The sequence below is a fragment of the Lepidochelys kempii genome, chromosome 5 (assembly GCF_965140285.1).
Source record: "Lepidochelys kempii isolate rLepKem1 chromosome 5, rLepKem1.hap1, whole genome shotgun sequence".
Lineage (NCBI taxonomy): Eukaryota > Metazoa > Chordata > Testudines > Cheloniidae > Lepidochelys > Lepidochelys kempii.
The window spans coordinates 13,788,879-13,814,439 of NC_136384.1; the positions used below are offsets into that span (position 1 = coordinate 13,788,879).

The window sequence follows — 25,561 nt, forward strand, 5'->3', positions numbered from 1 at the left end:
CCTCACTTAGAAAATCTCCCAAACACAGCATTTTCTTTCCTTCTGCTCACTATTGTCTGTCCTCCTCCTCACACCAGTTCTGTATTTGGATCACACTTACATGGCACGTAACATCCTTGAGCGTCTGTTGGCTTATATTTGTCCCAGTGCTATACAGGGATTGGTTGGCTGGGGGAATTTATTCAGCACTCTGTGTATTAGTTAGCTGGGTAAGGGAGGTAGCTCCTTCAGGTTGCCCGAGGAAGGGCTCCATTATCTTACATAGCTTTTGACTTTCACAGGATTTTGGAAAGAGGATGGGGGAGGTTAGGTAGGAGTCACTAAACTCAACCACGTTTGCAAAAGTAATTTCAAATCCTCAAGTCCTGGTGGGGAGGGACGGAGGAAGGTTGTGCACTGTATTTTTTTAAGCATTGGACATTCACTTATTGTTGCTTATTTGTATAGCAATAGCACCTAGGAGCCCACTCATGGACCAGGATCCCATTTTGCTGGGCCTTGCCAAACACAGACCAAACAGACAGCCTCAAAGCCAAAGAGCTTCCATTATTTCTTGCATGCCCCATACACAGCTTGCACAGCCCACACATACATTCATGCTTCCCCTTCTGTCGTTTGCAGAAATTTGCTCCATGTGAAATGTAACAAACCACAGAGATTACAGATAAACCTTCTTTCCTTTAGATAGCGCCTGCTACATATTCACTCTATTTTTTCTTAACAAGAAGCAGTGTGGCTTATTAACACAAAGCTATATTTTCAATAAGGTGAGTACTACAATGATGTACAATTACAGTCTAATAACTTAACACTCAGGAGCACTGTAAAACAACTGGAAAGGACTTGATTATTACAGCTTGCAAATGGACCAGGAAAGCCATTTACCATCATTACAAAGTTAGTTCATTTTGGTGGATTTAACACATGCAGGAAGAAAAATGCATGCTACAGAGTGAGATTTCATTTTACAGCTGTATTATCCAAGTGCTTAAAAGCCTGAATCGGTCCCATGGGTTTTGAAGGATTTTTCGCATAGCATTAGAAAGAAAGAAAAAAAAAAATCTTGCAACTGTAGAGTTAATAGGACCCTGCTGAAGTCTAACTTCAAAAATTCATGGCCTATAAAGCCATTAAGGACCAGATTTTTGTTTCTGCACCATTCCTGTTAATAACAGCATCTAATTAAAACATCTGTAAAATATTGATTGTTTGAATTTTACATAAAACTTGAAAAAACAATTGTTACATGTTTGAATAGAGGGAGAGAAATCAGCAGTCACTGCTATTAGTAATGGTAATATCTTAAGTTGTAAGATATTCCTAACGTGTACCATCTCTACATTTAAATTAGTCAGATCACAGCAGAGAGAAGACACATGATAACTAAAACAAACATACAAAAACCAACAAAGCTGTTATCATTTAGGCTAAAAATGGCTGTTATGCTTTGTTGATGTTTATTATCTTGGCACATTTCTCATGGGTTTTATAGTTTAATTAACTTGGCACACTTCAGATGGACTTTTTAAACAGTTACTTCCTAAACAGTCAAAAACAAAGACTGTGTGAACTTCCCTCCTTTCCCTACATAATACAAGAAAGTAAATTGTTTCATCTGCTGGTTGGTTTCCCTCCACCTGCCACCTGATGAATACTTGTGAGACCTACTTTTCCACTTTCTGTGTTCCATCTTCAGCTAAGTAAGAGAGTTTACCAATGATTTGCCACTGGGTTGTACATCAGTATCATTTCCTTTCAGTGCTCTGCAGTGAGACGTGTTCATTGCCTGATTGCAGGTGTGATGCACACACTGTGCTCTGAGTTTTATTTTGTGAGGAGGGAGGGAGGCAACAATGTCAAAACAGAGTCAAGGTTCTCCAAACTAAATGCTTCTCTCATAGCAGATGCTGTAGGATATGGTCTACTGCTTGTGGGAAGCTCTCACAGGTTAGGTAAGGAGCTGGATTAATTTTGTCTTCATCTGCTGCTCGATATTTACCTGAAATAAAAGAACAAAAAGGTGCTTTTTAAAAGCTGCTTTAGCTGCCCTGCCAGCCTGAAGTCTTCCCTGTAGCTAGGAGAGATTTTATCTGATGCTCCTATCACTTGTACTTCACGAACAACAAGGCACCATAAAAGGGATACCCACTTGGCATTCTCCTTGACCTAATGCATCACAGATGGTCTTCACAGCGTTAGGCTGAGATTCATTTAACACTCAATTGAGATTCCTCTCCGGGGCAGTTTGACCAAAACCCAGACCCAGTTTTGCATTTGTTCAGATTTGTGCTGGAGTTGTTGTTCCAACACGGCTCTATTGCAGTAAACAAATGTATCACAAGATGTCAAAATCCATGCAGTACTTACCAGTCTTTACTAAAATACCTAGCATGCCAGCATTCTGGGCTCCACCGACATCATCCCTGCAATCCTGGCAGACAGAAGAGGAAACAAGGTTAATCTAGAGTTACAGAAACAATTTGTTTATGGGCATTCTGTGGTGCTCACCACCATGCGACGACCCAGTCTAATCAAAACAATAATGGGCCATATCCTGAAATTAGCACTTACGTAACTTCAGTGAGAATTTTCCCCATGTGGGAGATTTGCTTGAGACAGAACGGCAAGATTTAAGCTAAAACTAATATGGTTTAAATACTCTAAACATTAAGGACCAGCTTTTAAAAAGTATTTATGCACCTAAAGATGCAGAGCGTTGCCTAGTGGGGTTTCTGAAACATCAAGATCAGTGGGAGTTAGGCACTTTTGGAAGTCCCACTAGATGCCTGTGTGCCTTTCTGCATCTTCAGGTGCACTCAAAACGTAGGAAATGCCAGAATTCAGGCTGCCGGAGTATTTGACTTTGCAACGTTAATACTGTTCTTCTAATGTACTTAACTTTTTAAAAAAAGAAACTGAAAAAATCCAAATTCCATCATGTAGCATCATATTGACACCCACATGGGTCATCAGCAGAGTTGGAACCTTTAGATTCACCGCACAGACCTCTGCCACTTGATCTAACAGAGAACAGGTTGTCATCCTCTATGTGGACCAGCAGTAGAGGTGGGATGAGACATACTTTGCCAGTGGGTGTCACAGACATTTGCTGACAGAAGAACGTTGACATGGAAATCTTGGGTTCTGTTCAGGCTCTGGAAGGGAGTGTGCTCTAGTGGGCACAGATTCTTCTGCCAGTTTCTCCCAGCCTTGACCCCTGCTGCTCTGTCCATTCCAGTCTGTCTTTGGCTCAGTCCTGCCACTTCCCCATGCCTGCTTCTTTCTCCCACTCTGCACTCAGGCTTCTTGTCCCAATTCCATTCCTAGTCTTTTTACCCAGCCAGTCCCAGTTTCTTCCCACACCTGCATCTCATCTGACTCCTTGTCCCAATCCACTTTATGATCTGGCTTTAGTCCCCTCTGTATTTAATCATATGGCTTCCTCCTCCATGCAGCCTTGGCGCCAGCAACAAATCATTGAAAACAAAAGAGAGACAGGCTCACTACTCTCAGTTCTGCTGCCTTAGCCCACCCAGGCCCAGAGGAGCTGGGAACAGCCATTACAGGGAAAGTCTGGCTTTTCCGCTGGAGGAAACATGCTCAGTCATGCGGGGGGATGGCACATAAAAAATCTGGTCAGTGCTAGCAGCTGTGAAAGGCTTGAGCCTTCTCAGAGCGGACAGAATCTTAATGATAACTGTCCCCTAAATTTGGGCAGATTTTTACAGGGACAGCAAAAGGCACATACTCGACTCAGAGGCCACCCATCTGCCAAATTTCAAGTTCCTGCTCCAAAGGATGGGGGTGCTAGCACAGTTCAAAGAAAAGGTCGCCAGAATTTTTTAACTTGGGGGAAAGCCATGTATTTTCCCTGTCATTCTCAGAAACAGCTGAACCGTTTTAGCTGAAGTTTTCCCCCAAAAAATCAGCATGAGGCAACACCCAGCATGGAAAATTCTAGCCCAATCTTGGCAAAGTTATAAGCAATTGAAAACAGAGTCTTTTAATGGGAAATGTTGGACAACCTTAACAGATTATGCTACCAGCCCTGCCCATAACATAATGCAAGATGAAAGCCATTTTGAAACATTAATCAATCACTCTGAATTAACGTCTATTACAACGTAAAGGTCTGATCCTGAAGAAGGAACCATTATTCACAGACCCTTATTCCTGCCGAGAGACCTGCTGAACTCAACGGTATCCTGGGCTGGAGGTAGAGTTCCCGTGGGCAGTTATTTGCAGAATCAGGCCCCAGTTTTCTCCTGACAATATGCAATGTTTGGTTACTACAGCTCTCTAACAAACTTAAGGTAATTACTTTTTTAAACATGGAATGTTTCAACCTTACCTTTAGTAGAGTATTCAGGAGCCAAACATTCAAGAGTGATGGTCTTTAAAGGAACTCAACTCCAATCTGGCCCAAGTGTATATTTTGTAAGAACAAGCTTTGGGATTTTAAAAATTTGTTGTTGTAATTACCTGGTCTTGGTAACAGAGCTGAGGAAACTTGTTCCCTCATAATAAGCGAGTAAGTTGGCAGTGTCCCTTTAAAAGAGCTACTATTTTCCTTGTTTTGGGTAAATATTTTAATTTTTTTTTAAAATTAGTTATCTGAGATAGGTGCAGGATCATGGAAATGCTTATTTGGAGCTGGCAATCTGTGGCATAGCTGTACAGAGGAAGAATGGTCCTATAGTTAAGGCACTGAGCTGGAACTCAGGAGGGGTGATTTCTATTCCTGGCTACAGACTCTGTGTGACCTTGGGCAAGCTCAGTGAGGTTATGGGATTGATTAAATGGGTTTTGGATTAGGCCTTACGTGTTTCTGTGTCTCAGTTCTCTCATCTCTAAAATGGGGTTGACAATGGGGGGATCTGATAACAGTCTTCAACTATGTTAAGTGTTGTTATAAAGAGGATGGTGATCAGTTGTTCTCCATGTCCACTGAAGGTAGGACAAGAAATAACGGGCAGCAAGGGAGATTTAGGTTAGATATTAGGAAAAACTTAAAGGGTAGTTAAGCTCTGGACTAGGCTTAAGGGACTTTGTGGAATCCCCATCAGTGGAGATTTTTAAGAACATGTTGTACAAAAAACTGTCAGGGATGGTCTGGGTTTACTCGGTCCTGCCTCAGCGCAGGGGGATGAACTTGATGACTTTTTGAGGTCCTTTCCAGCCCTACATTTCTATGATTCTAACATTTTCTTATCTCACAAGGGTGCTGGAAGGATATGCTCCTCAAAGTGCTCACATACCACGGAGATGGGGGCCACCTAGGTAGGTAGATGATAATGCACTTACTCAGCCGTTACACTTACGTCGCCAATCATAACGGTCTCCTCCGGCTTGCAGCCAGTCCCCGATAAGGCTTCTAGAAAGAAGGTTGTCTCTGGTTTCCCCACCACTGTTGCTTTGGTATCTGTAGCATATTCCAGTCCAGTTACGAAAGGTCCAGGGCCCAGAGCTAAGCCATCTTTCCTCTTATAATATCTAGCTTTGTGTATAGCTATAAGAGGGGCACCATCCAGGATCAACCTAGAGAGTCAAGGGAAGAGGGGAAAAAAAACATGTTTTGCCTTGGATTCACTGATATGTGCTACTGTGGGCCTGATCCTGCTTCCAGTGATGTAAATGCCAAAAAGCTTTAATGGAAACAGGATCGAGCCCCAAACTGTAGTGGGGTTTAGAATTAGACTACTGTTTTACTGAGCAAGTTACATAAATAAAGTTACTTCCCTTCTCCTTCCAGTCATCAGAACCAGCTAATAAAAAAACCTAATGAAGCCACTGTCTTAGAAGGACTGCAAGAGCCAGAGAAGATTTTTTCAAAAGATAGGTATATATTTCTATTCACTCAGTGATGGAATTAAGTCCTTTATCTAACAGAACCTCAAAGTCACTTTCCCTTGTCTATGGCTGAAGTAAGAACTCATTTGATTTATCCTTGTAAATATTTTATTAGATATTAACTGTAGATAGTGCTTGTGATTTTGATGGCTGTACACATTTAATTTCCTGCTAATCTTCCAAGGCCTTCGCTGGGTGGATTAATATTTCAGTGCTTCCAAAATTACACTGCATAGGAATTCTGCAATACAGATTACTCAGCAGAGCAAATCTTGGTACTGCCTGTACATCTTCCAACTACACACAATCTCTGCACAATTCAACTCCCACATTCCAATTCCAGCATGCCCAAGTTTCAATGGGGGCCAGGACGAACTCCAGGCACAAAACATCCAAAATGGATGTAAGAAAAAAAAGCATGTTAAAATATAAAGACATGCACTAGTTACAATGAAAGATCAGCATGTCCACAGGCCTACACATCACACACAGACATACACACACTACTGAATACTGAAGTAGCTGTTTGATTCTTGGCACCGTTTCTGCTATCAGAAGTTACATTTTAGGAACAAAGTTGTATACAGTCTCCTTGTTATAGGAAGAGAAAAATTCAGAATGGAGGATTAGTCAAAATGTCTGATCAACACATGCTTAACACCACCGACTAGAATAATGGGAGACTAATGAGCGGAAATCCTTCCATTGAAGCTCTCAGCTGTCCACAGCTGCTGGGGGCTTCAGAAAGTGGATGTAGAAATGTTTTGGGAGAACAGGAGCTATTTCTTCCCCCCGCAAATTTAGGCTGTTCTCACATTTCCTTAGCTCCATTTTTATTATTCCGATTCTCCAGCAACACATGCTGTAGGATCAGTATAAAATCTAGAACTCTACCTGGGGTTTCTGCAAGCAAGAATGAAAGGAGCTTTTCATTATTCCTGCCAGAACAACCCTCAGAAGCCTAGAAGAAAGCTGCCACTAGCACAGCATTGTCTGGAAAGATCCAGAGAAACACGAATGGAACAGTATTTTGACTACTACTGCTTACTACAGCAATCGTCATAATCTCACGGTTACCTTGTGCTCCAGCACATGCTTTTTGTGTCCACCTGTTGTCTCATACGTGTAAGCTCCCTGGAGCAGGGACCATCTGTCCTTTTTTGGTGTGTGTACAATACCTACCCCCCATGGGCAGCTCTAGGAATCAGTGCAACACAAAATAATAATAAATTAAAAATGAATATTTGTGATTTGGGGAGTCAGCGGTTAAGAAGGTTTCTTTAAACTAATATTGGGTGTGACTGTCCTAGAAGTTAAGGGAGCTCCGCCCCCTCACAATCAGATTCTTTGTTTACATTTTGCCATCACCTATATCATAGTTCTTCTCTACAATGGACACAGCAGCTCCATAAACATTGAAAGCATAATCAGTAGCACTGGAAAACCTGCTTAATTGCTTAGCTGAAGGAAGGGTCATGGTACTACCAAGCACTGCTCAGGTGTTACAATCCTCTCACAAGTCTTAGTTTCACTGCAATAAAAGCCCTACAGATTGTATCTATAAAAGCTGAGGTAATGATCATTGAGTGCTTCCTGTTTGATTGGACAGAAAACTCTTCACATACCACAGCCAATTCCAAGTCTTTATCACAAGGGGTAGAAATGTAACCAGTACAGTGGAAAACAATCAATGGGGACCCTTTGACGGTTTCCTTGGACTGGGAAAGGAGGACTTTTTGTCTTTTTAGTCCCATTAATCTTGCATAGAAGCCTTCCAGAAAAATCCAGAGTGCAGAGCAACCTCCTATTGACCCTTCACATTCTTTCAACACTAATCTCTGTCTGACACTCTGCTGTAACTCTACCCAAAGAACTGGATCTGTCTAAATCAGGGTGAATAAATAGCAATGAATTTTTAAATTTAAAATTGGATTTTTTTTATTTAAATGCAATTTAAAATGAAATACAGGCTTATTTAAAATAAAGGTTTAAAATTAAATTTAAAATTGTTGACCTGTTAAGTCCTAAACTTATTATAATCAATTAAAATCATTTAAATTAAATACAAAATATAATACAAGCAGTACATGTTTGCTGCCAAGTTTTAAAGTAAGTTCTACTAGTTTGGGTCACTGGCTAGGCACCAAGAACCAGTCTGTTGAAGTGCTAAACCAACTTTTGCCAGCAGTTCCAATATTTTCCTCATTTCAGTTTATTCAACAAGTTCGGTTCAGTGACAAGATCATTCAAAGTGTGAGGAAAAAACCCAACTATGGGGCATTGAAAAAGCAGGAAAACTTGTTTCCTTTTCCAGTCTATGAATAAAAATTAGGTTTGAAAGGAGGAGATCTACTCATTTTAAATCTGGAAGGACATGGTGACCAGAAACTATTCAATTCACTAACTACAGATCATTCTTCCTTGGTTTAATAAATCAGTTTGTTTTAAATGCAAAACATATTTTGATAAGAAAAAAATGTTTATCAAAAAGGTTAGGTATCCAGCACATTGGAAGTAGCTTTATTTAATAAAATGTAAATGCTGTTTTTGTGCATTTTAAATTGAATTTGAACTTCCACACAGAGCTTGACACAAGTCACAAGTAAAAATAAGTAATAATCTAGTAAATAAGAAATGCACCATTCACCATTTGCTAACATAATAAAAATGTAAAAATTAAGAATCTGAACAAACGTACATTAAGCTGTGCAACTGCTTAAAAATGTGTATCCTCCTGATTAGCAACCAAACAAAAAAACCCCAAATTCAGTGTAAAGGTTTTAACGATTACCTATCAGTGAAAAACAAACCTTTCTTTAGGAAAATAACTAAAAAGTACAAATGAAAAACACAATTCAAATCGATGCTTTAAATCAAGGTTTTCTGCTTGCTGATTTAAATCATGATTAAATGGGCAATTTAAATCACTTTGATTCAAATCAGTCCATCCTGGTCTAGGTTAGGCAGATGCCTCCTGGAGCAAGTCTCTCTTCATATGCGTTTGCAAAGCACCACAGGCACCTGCGGTATTATAAAAACGATAATATTTCACTCCATTTCATTAGTACAAGTAAAAAAAACTTACACTGAATCAATTTAATCCAAAACAGATTCAACAAGAACAAAGCACTCATCACTGGTCTGCTCATTATGGGTAAAAATCGTGTGTTACTTTCTTAGATATGCATCACTGAAATCTGACGTGAAGCTTGTTTGGGGCAGAAACTCAATTGAAGATCCACAGTTTTAACTCATGTTTAAACTGCGTAAATTCACATCTACCTATTTATTTTGGAGTTCTAGCCACTGGCACATGGGTAGACACAGTCATTATTAGGGAGCACATGGAGAATGAGACACCTTTAACAATATGTGCTATTAGCTTTACCAAGGTTTTCAGATGTATTCACCTGACCATGTCTTTCAGACGTGGATCTGCAAACCTCTGCTATAGCCAGATCTGCACACAGTGGGAGCAGACAATTGGGATACGGAAGAATTTAATATTGCAGAAGCACAAAGATACTTACATTCAATAGTTAGGTGGAAGAATCTACCCCTATAGCCGAGGTTCTCAAACTGGGGGCACGCCCCGGTATGTATTCTGGGGTGGGATGTGAGAAACTTTAGGGAAAAAATATCTTACTGCGCACATTTTACCCACAGTAACGAATAACTGGCAAACAACTGATTCCTCCAGACATATCAGGTCATCAGATAGCACTTTTTGGCCTGAGGGCCACATCGGGTGTCTGAAATTGTATGGAAGGCCGATTAGGGAAGGCTGTGCCGCCCCAAACAGCCAGGCATACCCTGGCCCCCGCCCCCTATCTGATCCCCCCTGCTTCTCGCCCCCCAACAGGCCCCCAGGACCCCTGCCCCATCCACCCCCCCTCATCCCCTGACCGCCCCTGGATCCCAGCCCCCGACTGCCCCCGCCGCTCCATCCAACCCCTCCTCTCATTCCTAACTGCCCCTCCGGGACCCCTGCCTCATCTGCCCCTCCCTGTCTCCTGACCGCCCCTGGATCCCTGCCCCCAGATCCCTGCCCCCGCCGCTCCATCCAACCCCCCCTCTCCTTCCTGACTGGCCCCCTGGGACCCCTGCCCCCATTCAACCCCCCTGTTCCCCACCCTCTGACCAACCCGCCCCCTATCCACACCCCCACCCTGTGACCACCACCACGAACTCCTCTGCCCTCTATCCAACCCCCACTACTCCCTGCCCCCTTACCGCACTGCCTGGAGCCCCGGTGGCTGGCAGAGCTACCTCCACGCCACCCAGAGCACCAGGACAGGCAGCTGCAATGCCTGGCTGGAACCAGCCACGCCACCACACAGCACAGAGCACCGGGTCAGGCTGCGGCCCCCAGCCCCACCACCCAGAGCATCACGCTGACGGCGCAGTGAGCTGAGGCTGTGGGGGAGGGGGAACAGTAGGGAAGGGGCCGGGGTCTAGCCTCCCAGGCCAGGAGCAGGAGGGTCCCACAGGCCGTAATTTGCCCACCTCTGTTCTAGATGGTAGTTCAGAACGACATGTATTTTTTTTTTAAAAAAAAAAGAAGTATTTACAAGTTCAGTCTCTTCAGATGGAGCTTTTGGTGTATAGGGAATGCAGTATCTAGCCCCACCAACCTTGTATCCCACCTCCTGGGTTATGTGGTCCTCAGTATGTTGTTATAAGCACTGTGAATCCCAAACTCTCTCATTAAGAGAAGGCACTCAGATACTGTGCTGATGGGTGCCAATACAAGAGAGAGAATGAAACCATTATTTACACACTTTCTTTAGAAACAAACAAAACCCGCAACAGCTGAATGAAGTTTGCTCAAAGTTTTCCTCAGTACTGAGCCAGTCATTCAGGGCACATCCCCATCCTCTCGGAGCACAGGATTTACGATGTATTTTACTCTTCAGTGCTCCTCTGTGTTCCTCACAGCAGGGCAGGACAGGAGCCCAGAGTGACTGAGGGGTAGGAAGAGCAAAAGACTCATGTTCAGTCTCTTACAGCTCAAGCAGTTTTCTAATAATACCAACAATAAGTCCAAGTTAAATGGATCCTAAGCCTCCAAACTAGTAGAAGAGCAGTATGTGGCTGAATGCATTGCACAAGGGTAGGTAAAATGGCACCGCACAAGCCACTGAGAAACGGGCACAAATGCAGTCACTTGTTTTAACCATGTTATCATTTCAGCAACCTAGAGACAAGAGAGACCAAATACTGTTTCTCAGTGGAGCACAGGAACAACCAGACTGGATCAGACACAAGGACTCAGCTTTTCCAGTATTCTGTCTTCACCTGTGGCTAGCAGCAGATGTTTCAGAGGAAGATGCAAGAAATCCCACATTAGGCAGATGCAAGAGGGCTGGAGGGGGGAAATCTGCCACCAACATTAGGTCTCCCAATCCCTAACAATTAGAGGTTGTTTTAAATCCTGAATCTCAAGATTCCAAAATGTATTAATTCTGGATATTCCTGTAACAAATGGCCAAACCCTTTTGGAATCTTGCTCACTTCTTGTCCGCTACAACATCCTGCGGCAATAGTTCTACAGTTTAATTCCAGGTTGTGAAACCCATTTAATTCCATGTTAAACCACCTTAAGATAAATATGCAGTTAAGCCTCCAGATCCAGCAAGCCCATTACACCTATGGCACTGGAAAAAGACACTTTGAGCCTTACCGAAGTAACTGAGTGTTCTTGCTGTTACCTCTTATTCCCCCTCCTGCCTATTACTTCTCACACTGGTTGTGTCTAGCTGTAAATTAGACTGTAACCTCTTCAGGGCAGGGCCTGTCTTTTATATGTTTGTACAGAGCCAAGCACCAGTTAGATCCTGATTGGGGTATTGGGTGCTACTATAATACAAATAATGCATAATACTTTAAACCTCTGGTTATCTGAAGACAGGAGTGGAAGACAAGGTTGGATCACTCCATAACTGCCCTGTTCTGTACACCCCCCCTGACGCTCTCGTATAGGCCACTGTTGGAGACAGGATACTGGGCAAGATGGACCATGGTCTGAGCCAGTAAGGTAACTCTTATCTTCTCACGACTTACCGAAATGCTTTATTCATCATCTGATAGTTAAAGTGTTCAGGAGCTAGTCCTACCACCACAGCATTGGGATCATTTGTAGGTATCCCTGGAAAATTAAAACCAAAACACAACCCCTCAGATTTACTTACTCTAAAAAACATTTGTAAACAACAATTTTTGTCTTATGACCAGTGAGCGAATTAGTTTATACCTAACAAAAAAAATTCAGCCTTCCATGTGGTTAAATGCCTCCCTGGACCTCCTATACAAAGTCAGAATAGAAGGGCTTTGTGCAGGGCAGCTAAGAAGAGCTGGCAGGTGAAATGGAATCATTGCCTACAACCCCTATAGCTTGTGGAGAGGCTGCCTGGACACTCCACTTCTACAGCCCAGGGCTGCATTAGCAGACAAGATCCACAGAGGCTCCCTAAATAGGGGAATCAGAAACTTCTGGATCCATATGGTAACTGTGTCTCCAGTGCAACCACAACCTCCTTCCCTCCAGGGTGCTCCAGAGAGACTTACCACAGCATGACTGCAGGGCGTATGCAGTCCTAGCACACAGCTACTTCTCATCTTATCCCTTCACCCAGCAGCACAACAGCAGTTCCACTGTGCCAGGACTTCTAGAAGCTGAGGGGGGGACTGGCCATCTGGCCCATACTTAATCTACATACGGCAGAAGCCATTAAATAAAGAGTCAACATTGGCCAGTTACCACTGACAGTTCCCATTCTAAGAATAAAGGGAAAACTACAGCATCTCAGGAAGCAGTCCTTTGTAGAACCTGTAGGGACACATGCGGACATCTTAATGGTGACCACTATGAATAAAAGGTAAAAAGGCTGCACTGTTCCCAGTGCCCTGTAGAAGAAGAGGCATGAAAAAATGAATGGCTTCTCTCTTCCGGCAAAAATGCACAAACTAGGAAATCTGAACAGGAAATTATAACCCTCTGAAACATGGAGCAGTTCTAACTTCCATGATCCTTGCAGATTACAATCCACAAGGACCACTGTAAGGAGGAAAGTGGGCAATCAGATCAATAGCAACTGATGGAAGATCCCAGAGGCAGATAAGATTGGATTCATTAGTTGATACACTCGGGGTTAACACTTTCCTGTTGAACATGGAGGCAAGCATTAATTTTTGGTTTTCACAAGAAGTGTTATCGTCTTCGGTTTAAACACACTGACGCCCTTTCATTTTAAAAGTAGACTGTGAGTACAGTTAGCCGTTGGACAACAGAAGTCAGCATTTCCTGACACAGACACTTTTAGTTCAGTCCTCAGATCCATAAGTACATGCACATAAAATGGATTAATGTATGTCTTTCAGCGCTGACAACAGATAAAGGAGTTGATGTGTCAGGAATCTGCTGTTCTCCATAAGGCATGTAACTCCAGATAAGCAATTGTGATGATAGATCCACCCAACCACACATATTGAAAGATTTAACTAGTGTAGGGACAGAGCATACAAATTCTTCATTTTTATCGCCATCATCTGAAATAGAAATCTCTGAATACTTAATTTACACGGTTAGTTACCAGGGGCTTTGCACGTTAATTAGACTGTGATAGTAAATTTCAGTGAGTGTTTTGCTGTCCTCTGGTTATTGGAACTTCTGCTTGGGGTGAGATTTCTTTTTGGCAGGCATGGTTGCTGTTGTTGTAAATGTCATTCTGGTTATGATGGAAAAGCTCTATCCAAAGAGGAAGGCTTTGCAGCAGGACCTGCAGGCCATCACACCTGCAAGCCATCACACTTTCGTTTAGTCTCTTCTGCAAGTTCGTTACACAGCCAGGTGCCCTTGAGAATACCTTATCTCCAGTTCTCACATGCTTTGTCCTGCATTGTTCTAGAGCACAACTTTTTTGGCAGTTCTCAGATGATGATGTCATCTCTAATGTAGCTAGGACGTGGCCCACTAATACCTTTGCACAACAGGATCAAGTCACAGAACCAGCAGTGGAAGTAGAGTTGGAGCCAGTGTAGGGACAGGAGCACAAGGGTGAGGCAGGCAGCAGCATCATGCACATGCTGGCGTTTTTGCACTGCTACCCTTGCTGGAATAACTAGCACTTCTGTGCCTCAACAGGTCTGGAGTGAAACAGATTATGGTCCTGTGTCTCATACTGCACATCTTTCAGCAAACCCAGAGAGCCAAATACAAAATGTAGCATTCAGAGACACCATGTAGATTTAGGATACTCTCTGAAATCATCTGGGTCCATTAACTAAAGAATGGATTACACTCATCCATCTGTGACCAATCTTATGTGGGGAAAATTATCCAAGAACAATCCAACAGCAGTTACTAACAGGAATTTAAAACATTCTCCATTTTACTTAATTGTTTCGGGAATGCTACTGAGAGTATACATAAGTGACTCTGCATATGGAAAAGACCCCAAGATAACCAGTGCAGTCCACGTTAAGTCTAATCAATGCACAGAAATGGCACTGATTTGACTAAACCGATTTAGAAACAAACGGCAGATACTGGCCTAGATAAGGATTGTAGAGAGCATGGATACAGAAGCTGTCCCCAGCAACAGGGATCTGATTTAAAAAAAAAAAGAAAGAATAGATTATAGTTTCACTGCCCATAGCTCACTGAGACTTTTCTGAAGAATACTGAATAGAATGTTGGATGAAATTTAGATAGAAAATTCCCAGCTCCTAGCATGAAAGGATAAGACCCTACTGAAATCATAAACCTGTTAGGACTTAAATTTTTGGCATGTGTGTTGGAGGGGGGCGGGAGAGGAAACAATACCAAATGATCCACAACTTTGTCACCCTTTGAGTTAAAATTAAGGGATATTAACATTCTGATTGTTTGCAAATCTGGTAAATTTAGAATCTGAATATTTTCATTTTTCTCAATATAAAGACTTAATGGTAACCCAATAAATGTTTATTAATTCATGATAAATGACAGTAAAATGCCTTAGGTTTTTACATTTGATAATCACAAAGCTGATACATGATAATATCAAATCCATTGCAGTAGCTTTCTGGTTGAGTCTACATTGAAAATTTTCAACAGTTCTTCCCACCACTGGTCTAGAAATGCATGCTGGATGTTTTTTGAAACAGATTTACATTTTTTTATTAAAGCTAATGTTAAAAAAAATATGTAATACACAGGTTGAGAGAAGTGTCTGTACATCTGGGTACAGTGCTTAGATTATCCACAAACCCAGAGTTTGTTTTTAAAAAGGCATCTGATACATAGAGTACATAATCAGCTTTAACCCAAATGTAGGTGAATACATTTAAGAATACAGTTTAAATATTAGCATCCGTATATTCTACTCTGTTGTCTAACCTTGCTCAAAGCAGGGCCAGATACAGTGGTAAAAAAATGCACTGCACAGTGTCAGACCAAGAACGGGGAGAGTTGCTATCAGTATTCTCAGAATAGACAAGGTCTCTATAAAATCTTACAAGGAAACTTCAGTTTCCCTACACTTTGGTACACACATTCGATAAAACATGTTGGCATTTACAGCTAGAGTACACCCCAATGATCCAAATTTCAGATCCAATTAGTTTAACTGTCCTCCAAACCTGAAATGCATAGAGGAATGGCATTTTATCAGCTTATCCAAAGGTTTTGGCTGTCCCATCCCCCCCAAGACACACAGATAATCAGAGTTTATCTGTAGATGAACAAAAGACTCTGACTTCAGGAGGTTTCTGAAAATTAACTTTCTTTAAAGTAAAGAAACACACACCTACTGATGACTGTACAGCAGACCAGGTCTCAAGCATTCATCATTGTTGTAGCTTATGAATTGTAATGATTTTGCTAACCTACACGAACAGGCCATTAAGCATGCAGAATATAGCACCGTTCATGGCGCTGAGGTTTAATTAAAATCAGCAAAAATCACATTACAACACTGTAGCTGGGTACCTATAGTAATTCATAAAACTAGTCAGTTTATTCCCCAGAGGTGGGGTCCTCTGAACACTTCTTGGAGCACTAACAATCCTGCATCCTTATCACAGGTGCTGACTCCGTGAGTGTTCCAGGGCTGCAGCATCCACGGAAAAATAATAGTGGGTGCTCAGCATCCACAAGCCACCCGCCAATCAGCTCCTCTCCCCGCCCCTCTCCAGTGCCTCCCATCTGCTGCTAATCAGCTCTTCGGTGGCAGGCGGGAGGCACTGCGGGGGAGGGGGAGTAGCGGGGGTGAGAAGAGGTGGAGCGAGGGTGGGACACGCTTGGGGGAGGGAGTGGGAACAGGTGGGGAATGGGCAGAGCCTGGGCTGGAAGAGGCGGAACGAGGGTGGGGCCTTGGGGAAAGGGGTGGAGCACCCCTGGGGGAAACTGAAAGTCGGTACCTGTGATCCTTATTTTCATTTTAATCTCTACACTACTTACAGGCCCTGTATGGTCAAACCTGTCCTTTTGGCAGAAGATAGTGGGATGCAATAGGGGCCAAAGGTCCAATCTTGGTCCTGAACAAGAAGCAAATCAATAGGATACAATAATCTATAGATGAGTTTAAGTAGGCGGAATGCACTTACCCAAATAGACAGGTGGTCAAATTAACACTGGAGATAATTACTCCTCTGATACGTGCTAGGGTCTCTTTAATGACTGAGAATCTCAGCTTCACATTTTAAATGACAGGGATGGGATCTCACCTATTTACATGGGACAGATGATTGTAGAAGTTCCATCAGCTAATACTATTTCAATAAGGCTCACCAATGCTGCTCCCAAGTTCAGCTGATCATCACCTTACCTCTGAAATCTTGCAAAGCATTGTCGTCCACCAGGAGCAGGGGCCGGACCTGCTTTTGCTCCAGGAGGTTTCTGGCCGCAGTCAGAGATGTGAAGATCTCATCTTCTGCAATGTCAAATTCCAGTGTCTTCAGCCTCTCCAGAAGGTCTCTCTTGCTCTCTTTGGTTGTGTTGGTCACAAATCTAATGGCAACTGGAGCATTGCGTAATCTAATCCAGGGAAAGCAAATCTGAGTTGACTAGAGAATTTTGCTACATACAACATACATTTTTAATGCGACTTTCACTCATTTTCTTTCTATTTTAAAGGGACACTCGGTATATAAGCAACTTCTGAAAAGACAATCCCCTTCCCTTGCTGCACATTAGATTACAGATGCCAAAAAGAACTGTAAACAGCTGATGAACTCCTGACCATTTAGCTTGTATATTTTTTGTTTTTCAATCAGTTGGGTCAATAATCAGATTTAAGGCCCATTGTCCAACAAAAGAAGTCAGGGTCCTCAGTAGGAAGAGAACCTCTTCCACTGGAGCTAAAGGAGTAATGTGCCAGTAGCAACAGTAATCTCTATGTGGAGCAGCCACTAAAATGGAACATTACACATGGCCAGCGTATTGCATCTGTGACGCTGGCAGACAAGTGGGGCCGGAGGGGGGAGGGGGAGGTGCACGCGAGGGACAGCGTGGGGCACATGGGGCTGCTGGGGGATCATAGACTGGGATTCAGAAGAGCTAGTGTTGGGGGGGGAAGACTAGGACAGAAACTGAATGGGAGTGGGGGTGCAGGGACACATGGGGACGAGGGGAGGGGTGCAGAGACACATAGGGCTAGGGGAGCAGGGGTGGCTAAGAGAGGGGGCAGGGCCACATGGGGTCAGAAGGAGGGTGAGGGAGCTGAGTGGGGGTGCACATAGGGGTCTAGGGATACATGGGGACAGGGGGAGGGGGAAGGAAGGTGGCTGAGTGAGGGGGTGCAAGAACACATAGGGTTGCAGGGACACATGGGGAACAGGGACAGATGTGCCTGACTGAATGAGAGAGGTTAGGAGTCAGCCAGGGTCTGCATGAGAGGGGGGCTCCCCGACTGTCTAACATTCTCCCTTCCAAAAAACATGCGCCATACTTCTCTCACCCACACTCAACAACCCTCCAGGTTCACACCCAGTCTTCTTCCCAGCAATTCCTTCCCTCTCATAGAATCATAGAATATCAGGGTTGGAAGGGACCTCAGGAGGTCATCTAGTCCAAAGTCATCTAGTCCAACCCCCTGCTCAAAAGCAGGACCCATACCCAATTAAATCATAAAACTCCCTCAGCTCCTCCGTTATGCCTGACTCCCCCAAGCCTTTGCATGTCTTTTGAGGGATGCAGGAAATACATTTCTGTATTGTAGTTTAAATGAATTATTACTCAAAATTCTATATGAATATGCCTAGTAAGGAATCTATTTATCAAAAAATCATTTCCTGAATCTTCTTTTTTGATCTGTATTGTTGCAGACATACTTGCTGACAGGTATTTTGACATAAATTATCAAAATAACTGAAATTGGCATAATTATAGTGCGTTATTTTGACAAATAAAATATGCAGAATTTTAAAATATTGTGCAGAATTTTTAATTTTTTGGCGCAGAATTCCCCCAGGAGTAGTGTGTGCATGTTTACCTGCTTTAATGTTGTAAATAACTCATTTCTTTTTCTTAGTTAATACATCTTCAGTTAGTTTATTATAGGATTGGCTACAAGCATTGCCTTTGGTTTGAGATCTGAGGTACAACTGACCTGGGATAAGTGACTACTCCTTTGGGACTGGAAGTGACCTAAATATTTTTGGTGTAAGGGACCATCTAACACAAAGGCAGGCTTGCCTAGGTGGCAATGTAGCTCAGAATGGCAACAGGGACTGTCTGTGACTCCATGGTTAGGTGTTATAGTGCTACAGGAGTTCACACTTGATACTTGGTTGGTGAAATCTAAGCACAGATCTCACAACAAAATTTGAGGTTTGTGTCCTGCTTTTTAACAGTCTGCCCTGAGGTTGGCACTCACAGTTGTGAGACACTCCAGAAAGCTTTACAGCATCTGCGTTGCGAACAATACAAGGAAACATTAAAAACCCAAATAAGAGAAATATTTTCAGTTCACATTTTATTTAACTTAATAAAAAAAATGTTTCTATGAGCCAACGTTACCAAGAGTAGAGGGGAGCAGAATCCAGTAGATTGGGTCAGGGGATGAAGAAGAGGGAAGTGCCAGCTCCACAATTTGTGCCCCTTCCCACTCCAAACTTACAGAATCTAAAGTTGCAGCTCTGGACTGGGGAGTCTGTGCATTGGGGGGTGGAGGGGGCAACATGTGCACGAGAAAGGAACCTTGGCATAGTTCTCACACTACCCCACCCATCCTGGCGCAAGTTACTGCTGCGTTAGCATTTGCTTCTGTGGTCCCCATCCCCACCTCAAAAAAAGAGTCAAATACCCCTGAAGGGGTGATCTGCTGGCCAGAGAGCCTGTAGCCACTTCAGTGGGGAGTCACCTCTTCCCTGCCCCCCTGCTACCTATAAAAATGGAGGAGAAAATTCAATGATTTCAGACTCAGTCTTGCAGCTACAAAAGAATAACTTGTATAAGGTTGCATCTGATCACGCTGTATTTAGGTTCTTCAAAACCCTTTTATTTAAACTTAAAGTCTTTATTTTGGATCAGCTACATGACAGCATTCCTAACTAAAAACATTTACCACCTTGTGGCTAAATTACTATATTGAACTCAACATGTCTAGCAAATTTCATGGCAGCTGGAGCATTGTGCATCGCCATACATGCTAGGTGAAGCTGTGTTATCTGTTTGGCAGTTTTATGTTAGCTTCTGCTGCCTTTTTTCCCCAACTGAAAAACACCAATCACCACAGAGTTAGGGCTGTGCATGCTCCTGATGATCACATAATTCCAAGAGACAGCTTTAATGGGATTTCCTTTATTTTACTTTTAATTACTCCCCCACCATCCCTTTATGCATTTGTTGCTACAGAAACAAACACTGGCATCAATATAGCACAGCGAAAACAAGAACAAAGTTTGTCAATGCTGGAGATCTGCTGGTGCCTGCTGCTGATCCATTTCACCTGCCCTGCTCTCTCAAAGGATGTGCCGACATTTTATTCAGTGATAGGCTGCTAGAGAGGTCACCGTTTTGTCCAACAGTTACTGCTGAAGCTGAAACTGAGTTTTTGCTATGTCACCTGCAGTGCTAAGATGTAATCCTGGCAAGCAGAATCTACTCACTTGTTCACAGAATGAGCCACGTTCCAATTGCTACAGCTTCTTTTGGGAAGAGCAATTACCTGGGGATATTTCTTTAAATCTCCAAGTAAAAAATCTGGCTGTTCTTTGCAGTGAAAATGACTGGCCTTCTTTACAGGGCTGCTATCCCAGGTACAGGCAGGGCATGCACTAGAATATGATTTATAGGTGCAATACATCTTCTTCCCCTCCCACCTCCCCCTTTCTCACACTGACCCAGGCCAGTACAGTACCTGGCTGAGCAAATCCCAGTAGAAACCAGGTGGAGATGGTACAGAAAGTAGGAGAGAAGCAGTGGCTGTGTGGTAAAATAGCTCCCCATCTCCTTATCCCACACGAGCCCCTTCAACACTCTCCCTCTCAGGGATTGAAGATCTGGAGGTGTACACTGAACTTGGGAGGAGCCTAGATGATCTCTATGGCACCCCCCACCCCCTTCCAATCTATAGGGATTTCCCCATGGAAGATAATACTGACCCCCTTGATATCATTTTCCACAGGTTTTCCCTGAGCACAGATGCAGCATGGAGCAGTGGCCAACCAGGACCCATGTTGCCACAGGATTTCCAGGGGATTAGTGGTTCTCACTCCTTTTTCATTCTACAGGTTTAGGAGGCAACTGTCTCCACCAGTGTTAGTAGAAAGAAACTCAGGCGTTTCCTGATCCCTCTGTGAGTTTTCCCTCCAACTAGTGGTTTAGCACTACAAGTGTCTAATTCGGAAACCACAGTTACATATATAGGCCCTGACCCTGCAAAGACCCATGCTTAACATTACACTTTAAAAGTAATCCTACTGAAAACAATGGGACTATTCACAAAGTTATGCATAAAGTTAAGCATATGTGTAAGTCCTTGCAGAATCAGGGCCTTATGTCTTCCCCCTACTCAGGTCACTACTTCTGCATCATTTAAGGTGTCATCTCTTAATCAATTTGATCCTATAAAATATGGGGAGAAACCACCAAAGTTAAGAAAAGGATCTGTTTTCCAGGAGGAAGCATTCTCTAGCAGTTAGCAGATGGCAACAAGACCCCTGGGTTCCTTTCCTACCTCCAGGTCATTGATGTAGGAATAGAGAGCATACATCTGAATAGAAGACCTGAAGAAGAGCTCTGTGTTGCTCACAAGCTTGTCTCTTTCACCAACAGAAGTTGGTTCAATAAAAGATATTACTTCACCCATCTTGTCTCTTTAATATCCTAGGACCAACATGGCTATAAGAACAGTGCAATTTTACAGACAGGTATTTATATCTCACTCATCTGAGTATTTGGGGATAATGACACAACCTACTAGGAGTGCTGGGAGGATTAATTAACATTCCGACATTCTCAGAAAAGCGGGGCTATATTATCAAACATTTCCATAGCATGGTAAATTAATGTGCTCTAAAATTGGGCCTTTTGCTTTGCAGAACAAGTTTTAAAAAAAAAAACATTGTTAATAAAATGAAGCAAAAACTAAGCAGAAAGGCCAAATTAAATGTAGGCTCCCCAAAGAATACCCTATGAGCCACAATCTTCCCCCAGTTACTCTAAATTTATATCACTGTAACTCCAGTGGCTTCAGTGAAGTTACTATGGAGTCAGTCCAATGTAACTGAGAGTGGAATAGGGTGACGTGTATATTTGCTTATGTACATCAGGAGAATGAGGCACAAGCTCCAGGAAAGCCATTCAGCTAATGAGGTATCTGTATAAAAACAGCACTTACATGCATTTTTGTCTTTCAGAGGAACATGGGAGGGATAACTTGCCTTTTAAGAGCTTCCTGTGAACCCGGCACAGCTGAGTCCTCAATGTGAAGTGTGCCACTGAGATCCACCAAGACTGCTTTCAGCATGCGCCGAGCTGCCATCCTTCATTCCCCAGGGAAAAAAAATAAATGAAACAAAAAACTGGTTAGGAGACAATGGACGATAAAAATGAGGAACTCTGTTAAGCATCTCATTTGTGCCAAGCCTGGTGTTCCTCAGAACATTACTCATAGTATTAAATGGGCCCCTTTAGATAGAGAAATGAACAGCAGTGTTTAAAAAAAATACATAATTGATGGGGTGGTATTTTCTTAAAGACGCTATATATGGAAATCAGGTGCTTCTTTTTTTAAGGGCTTTTATATGAGCCTTTAAAAATTTTCTAAGCAACTAAGACCATAGGGAAGGAGATATTTAGGTATGATATTGCTGGATGGAGGCCTCATCTTGCAAATCTTTGCTCATTTAAGTACTCCCACTGACTTTAGTGCATTACTCACATGAAAATACACAGTATTCAGCAATTATGTAACACTTTCAACTCTATAGCTCAAACTGTTTTACAAAAAGGGGTATTATTCCCATTTTGCAGATGGGGAAACACAGGCACAAACAGGCTAAGGGATTTGCCTAAGGTCAGACAGTGTATCAGTGACTGAGCCAACAATAGAATCCAGGTTGCCTAATTCCTAGTCCCAAACCCTGTCTAGCATGCCAAGCCACAAAGCAAGTGAAGCCTGACAGGACTGGGTCCCAAGATAGTTGGCAAAAAACAGGCTTGCAGCGTGCCAATCTGGAAGTCAATGAGAGCTGAGGGTACTCAGCACCCAGCAGGATCAGGACCCTCATTTTGTGAGGCAACAGTCAAAATCTTAGATCAGAACACTTCTGTGCCATACAAACAAGTGCAGAACGCTCGGCCTAAAATAGAAAGCAGCATTCCAGGGGTACATAGAAGGGTGGAGGAACAAGGATTCTGTTTTTCAGGCCTGTCGGCAAATCACATGTGGCAGAAGAAGAATCATCTGCAGAAACTAGTACTAGTCATTAAAACATCCCTAGTTCTGATACCCTTTTGAACTGTGTCTGCTGCTCCTTGAACACCTTTGCTCAGCCAGTTGTCCCCAATTGCCTAATGGCACAGTCTGCTGTCTCTAGATTTTAATCAGTATTTTCTGTTGATCTGTTTTGATCACAGTACATAAGAAATTTGGCAGAGTATTGAACCAGGTGACGAGTACCTGCCTTAGTAGATTTTAAATCTTTTATCAGAACATTGTTATCAATTCATATGAAGGACCATTTATGTTTAACTGAAATCAAATCAGTCATGAACCTGATATCTAAGGTACTAGGGGAATTCTACAACTCATACTGGTAGATGGTATCAAGGAAGTTTAAGCATATCTTAAAAATTAGTCTGATACTATGAAGGCCAAGGCTGAACTTCTATGATAAAAAGTTGATAAATGACTATATTGGCAGAGCTAGTGAGGGATATTTGGCAATTTCATTATAAAGAGGGCATCTGGTGGTAATTCAACACCTTCTCCAAGGGTCAAATCTTCTGGCCCAAATTAAGGCCATCAATGTACCTGAATGCAATGGAAACAGCATAGCTTCACACTATCTAAATGCCACAGAGCTGTTTTCCATGAGGCCTTTCAACCCTAGCACAGGAGCTTTTAAGGCAGTGGTTCTCTGACTTTTGTACTAGTGACCCCTTTCACGCAGCAAGCCTCTGAGTGTGACCCCCCCATAAATTAAGAACACTTTTTAATATATTTAACACCATTATAAATGCTGGATGCAAAGCAGAGTTTGGGGTGAAGGCTGACAGCTCGTGACCCCCCATGTAATAAAGTCATGACCTCCTGAGGGGTCCCAACCCCCAGTTTGAGAACGCCTGTTTTAAGGGATGAGGGGGGACAGAAAAGCAGATCCGCCAGTCCTGCTTACATGAATTCACCAGCCAAACCTCATGCCAGCATAGCAAGCATGTAGTGTTCATATGAACAGCCGCAGCAGCTGAGACAGTGACTATGCTGCAGCTCCAAGGCCCGATGGGTGGGAGGGAATACCTTACGCCCTGCCCTCATCGCTATAACTACTGACTCCTCTGTATGCAGCCCATTTACTCAGGCTGTTCTCAGAGAGCAAGCTTTCCCCATAATTAACAAACTTGGTCATATACAGAACTCCTTTCAATGTAGCTGAAAAGTGGAGCAATTTTAAGAATAAAATTCAAAATCCAGTCAATCCTGTGGTACTTTGAAATACAGGCATCAATGCTCACTTACTTATACAGCAAGTGGCTTAATGTAATAGACTGGAGAACGGTAGAGAGAGACATCCTTCCCTCTCCCTTTTCAGCATCCACCCTGTGAACCTTATTCATGTTCTGCCTCTCTAAAGACAATCTTATTTCAGAGAGTAGGGGATGAAACATGCAACCAATCACTGCAGCATACTGTCAATGAGGAACTCAATATATTGTACAGTGTCAGCTACAGTTCTAGGGTGATTCATAACTATCATTTTGGGCTGACCACTCTCCATTATTTGCTACCTAACATCCCACATTGTGTATCAATATACTGTAAGCTGGGCTCTCCTGCCCACATTTTGTAATAACCATACAAGGGAGTGTACATTGTGATACACATGTATGGTATAGTGCCATAAATAAAGCAGATGATTAAAACAATATATCATTAGTTTGAATACATACCCCTTATTTGAAAAGATGTCCCTTACTTGATCCCTATTGTTCTGCATCATGTCAATACATGAGCTACTTTATCCCATATATTTCAGCAATGATTATGCAAAGTACAATACCCTCTGATACCAGTGTATATTATACTAGCTATGATCTTGTACTGCAATTAAAACACCATATGGCGCAATAAACTCTAAGCTGCATTTATTTCACCCACCGCATCTCCTTTCTCTCCTGGAATTGCAGGGGGTCACCACTGATCACATAGGTCAACTTATGTGGACAATGGTTACATTACAGAAGATAAAACCCAGGAAGAGGAAGTGAGCTGTGAATCCTCATGCTCCAGGGCACGAGCCACCCACTCTCCACCTGGGGTGAGGAAGGAAGTGCTGCTATGGGCAGGTTAGTCCATAACTGCCCACTACGGGACCTGTCACAGGCTGGACAGGCTATGGGTCTGTGCCCAAGAGGCAGCTCTCATGGCGTGTGTTACCAAGGGGCCCCCAACAGGGCTCACCCATGCATTGTGGGAAATCAAGCCCTCCAGGAAGCTCTATATGGGAGGAGACAAGGTCACCCCTAGGAAGCCTGGGCGGGGCCTGTGGTTACGCCCCGTCCCCGAGAGGGTGGGCGCTGACAAACCCCACCCCCCTCAGTGCCCCGCTCTCAGGCCTGACACCCCTGATACTAGGAAAGGCAGGAGGGCAATGGAGACTCAGCCTCTCCCATATGCACCAAGTGAAATGTGGCAGAGCGAGGACTGGGGACTCCCCTCCTCGCCATGGAAATGGTACCGTCCTCTCACCGCAGAGGGTCCATTCTCCCGCGAGGGGTGGCACACAGAGAGTGTGAGGTGCGACTGGGGCTCCCTCTTCCTCACCCTTTCTCATGCAGTTGGTCCCGCCTTCTCCGTAGAGACAGCGGGATTTGGACCTGTCCATTCTCGGGAGTGGGGGAGGGCAGGTTTCTCAGGGTATCCCCATTTTAGCCCCCTTCCCACACAACTGCCCAACTCACCTGACTCCAGCCGAGCACCCGCCCAGGAGCGGGAGGGGAGAACGAACCGTGGTGTACCCGGGACCTACCTGTCCCTGCGTTATGGGGTCCTCGCGGGCTCTG

At 43.2% G+C, this 25,561-nt stretch overlaps 1 protein-coding gene across 4 annotated transcripts; it reads right to left on the bottom strand.

Annotated features, from left to right (window-relative positions):
• Window positions 1–733: 733 nt before the first annotated feature.
• Window positions 734–25,561, bottom strand: HDHD2 (haloacid dehalogenase like hydrolase domain containing 2). Of its 4 annotated transcripts, none has more exons than XM_073343493.2 (7): window positions 25,528–25,561; window positions 21,718–21,819; window positions 16,659–16,867; window positions 11,914–11,998; window positions 5,322–5,538; window positions 2,368–2,431; window positions 734–1,999 (listed from the first exon to the last, which is right to left on the bottom strand). In XM_073343493.2, exons 2-7 carry the CDS (start codon window positions 21,816–21,818, stop codon window positions 1,896–1,898), a joined length of 780 nt encoding a protein of 259 aa, XP_073199594.2. In that variant the 5' UTR covers window position 21,819; window positions 25,528–25,561; the 3' UTR covers window positions 734–1,895. The 4 variants fall into 4 exon arrangements, with proteins under 4 accessions (XP_073199594.2, XP_073199592.2, XP_073199591.2 ...); XM_073343491.2 differs by having other exon boundaries at window positions 25,460–25,558; XM_073343490.2 differs by lacking the exon at window positions 25,528–25,561 and adding an exon at window positions 25,248–25,427.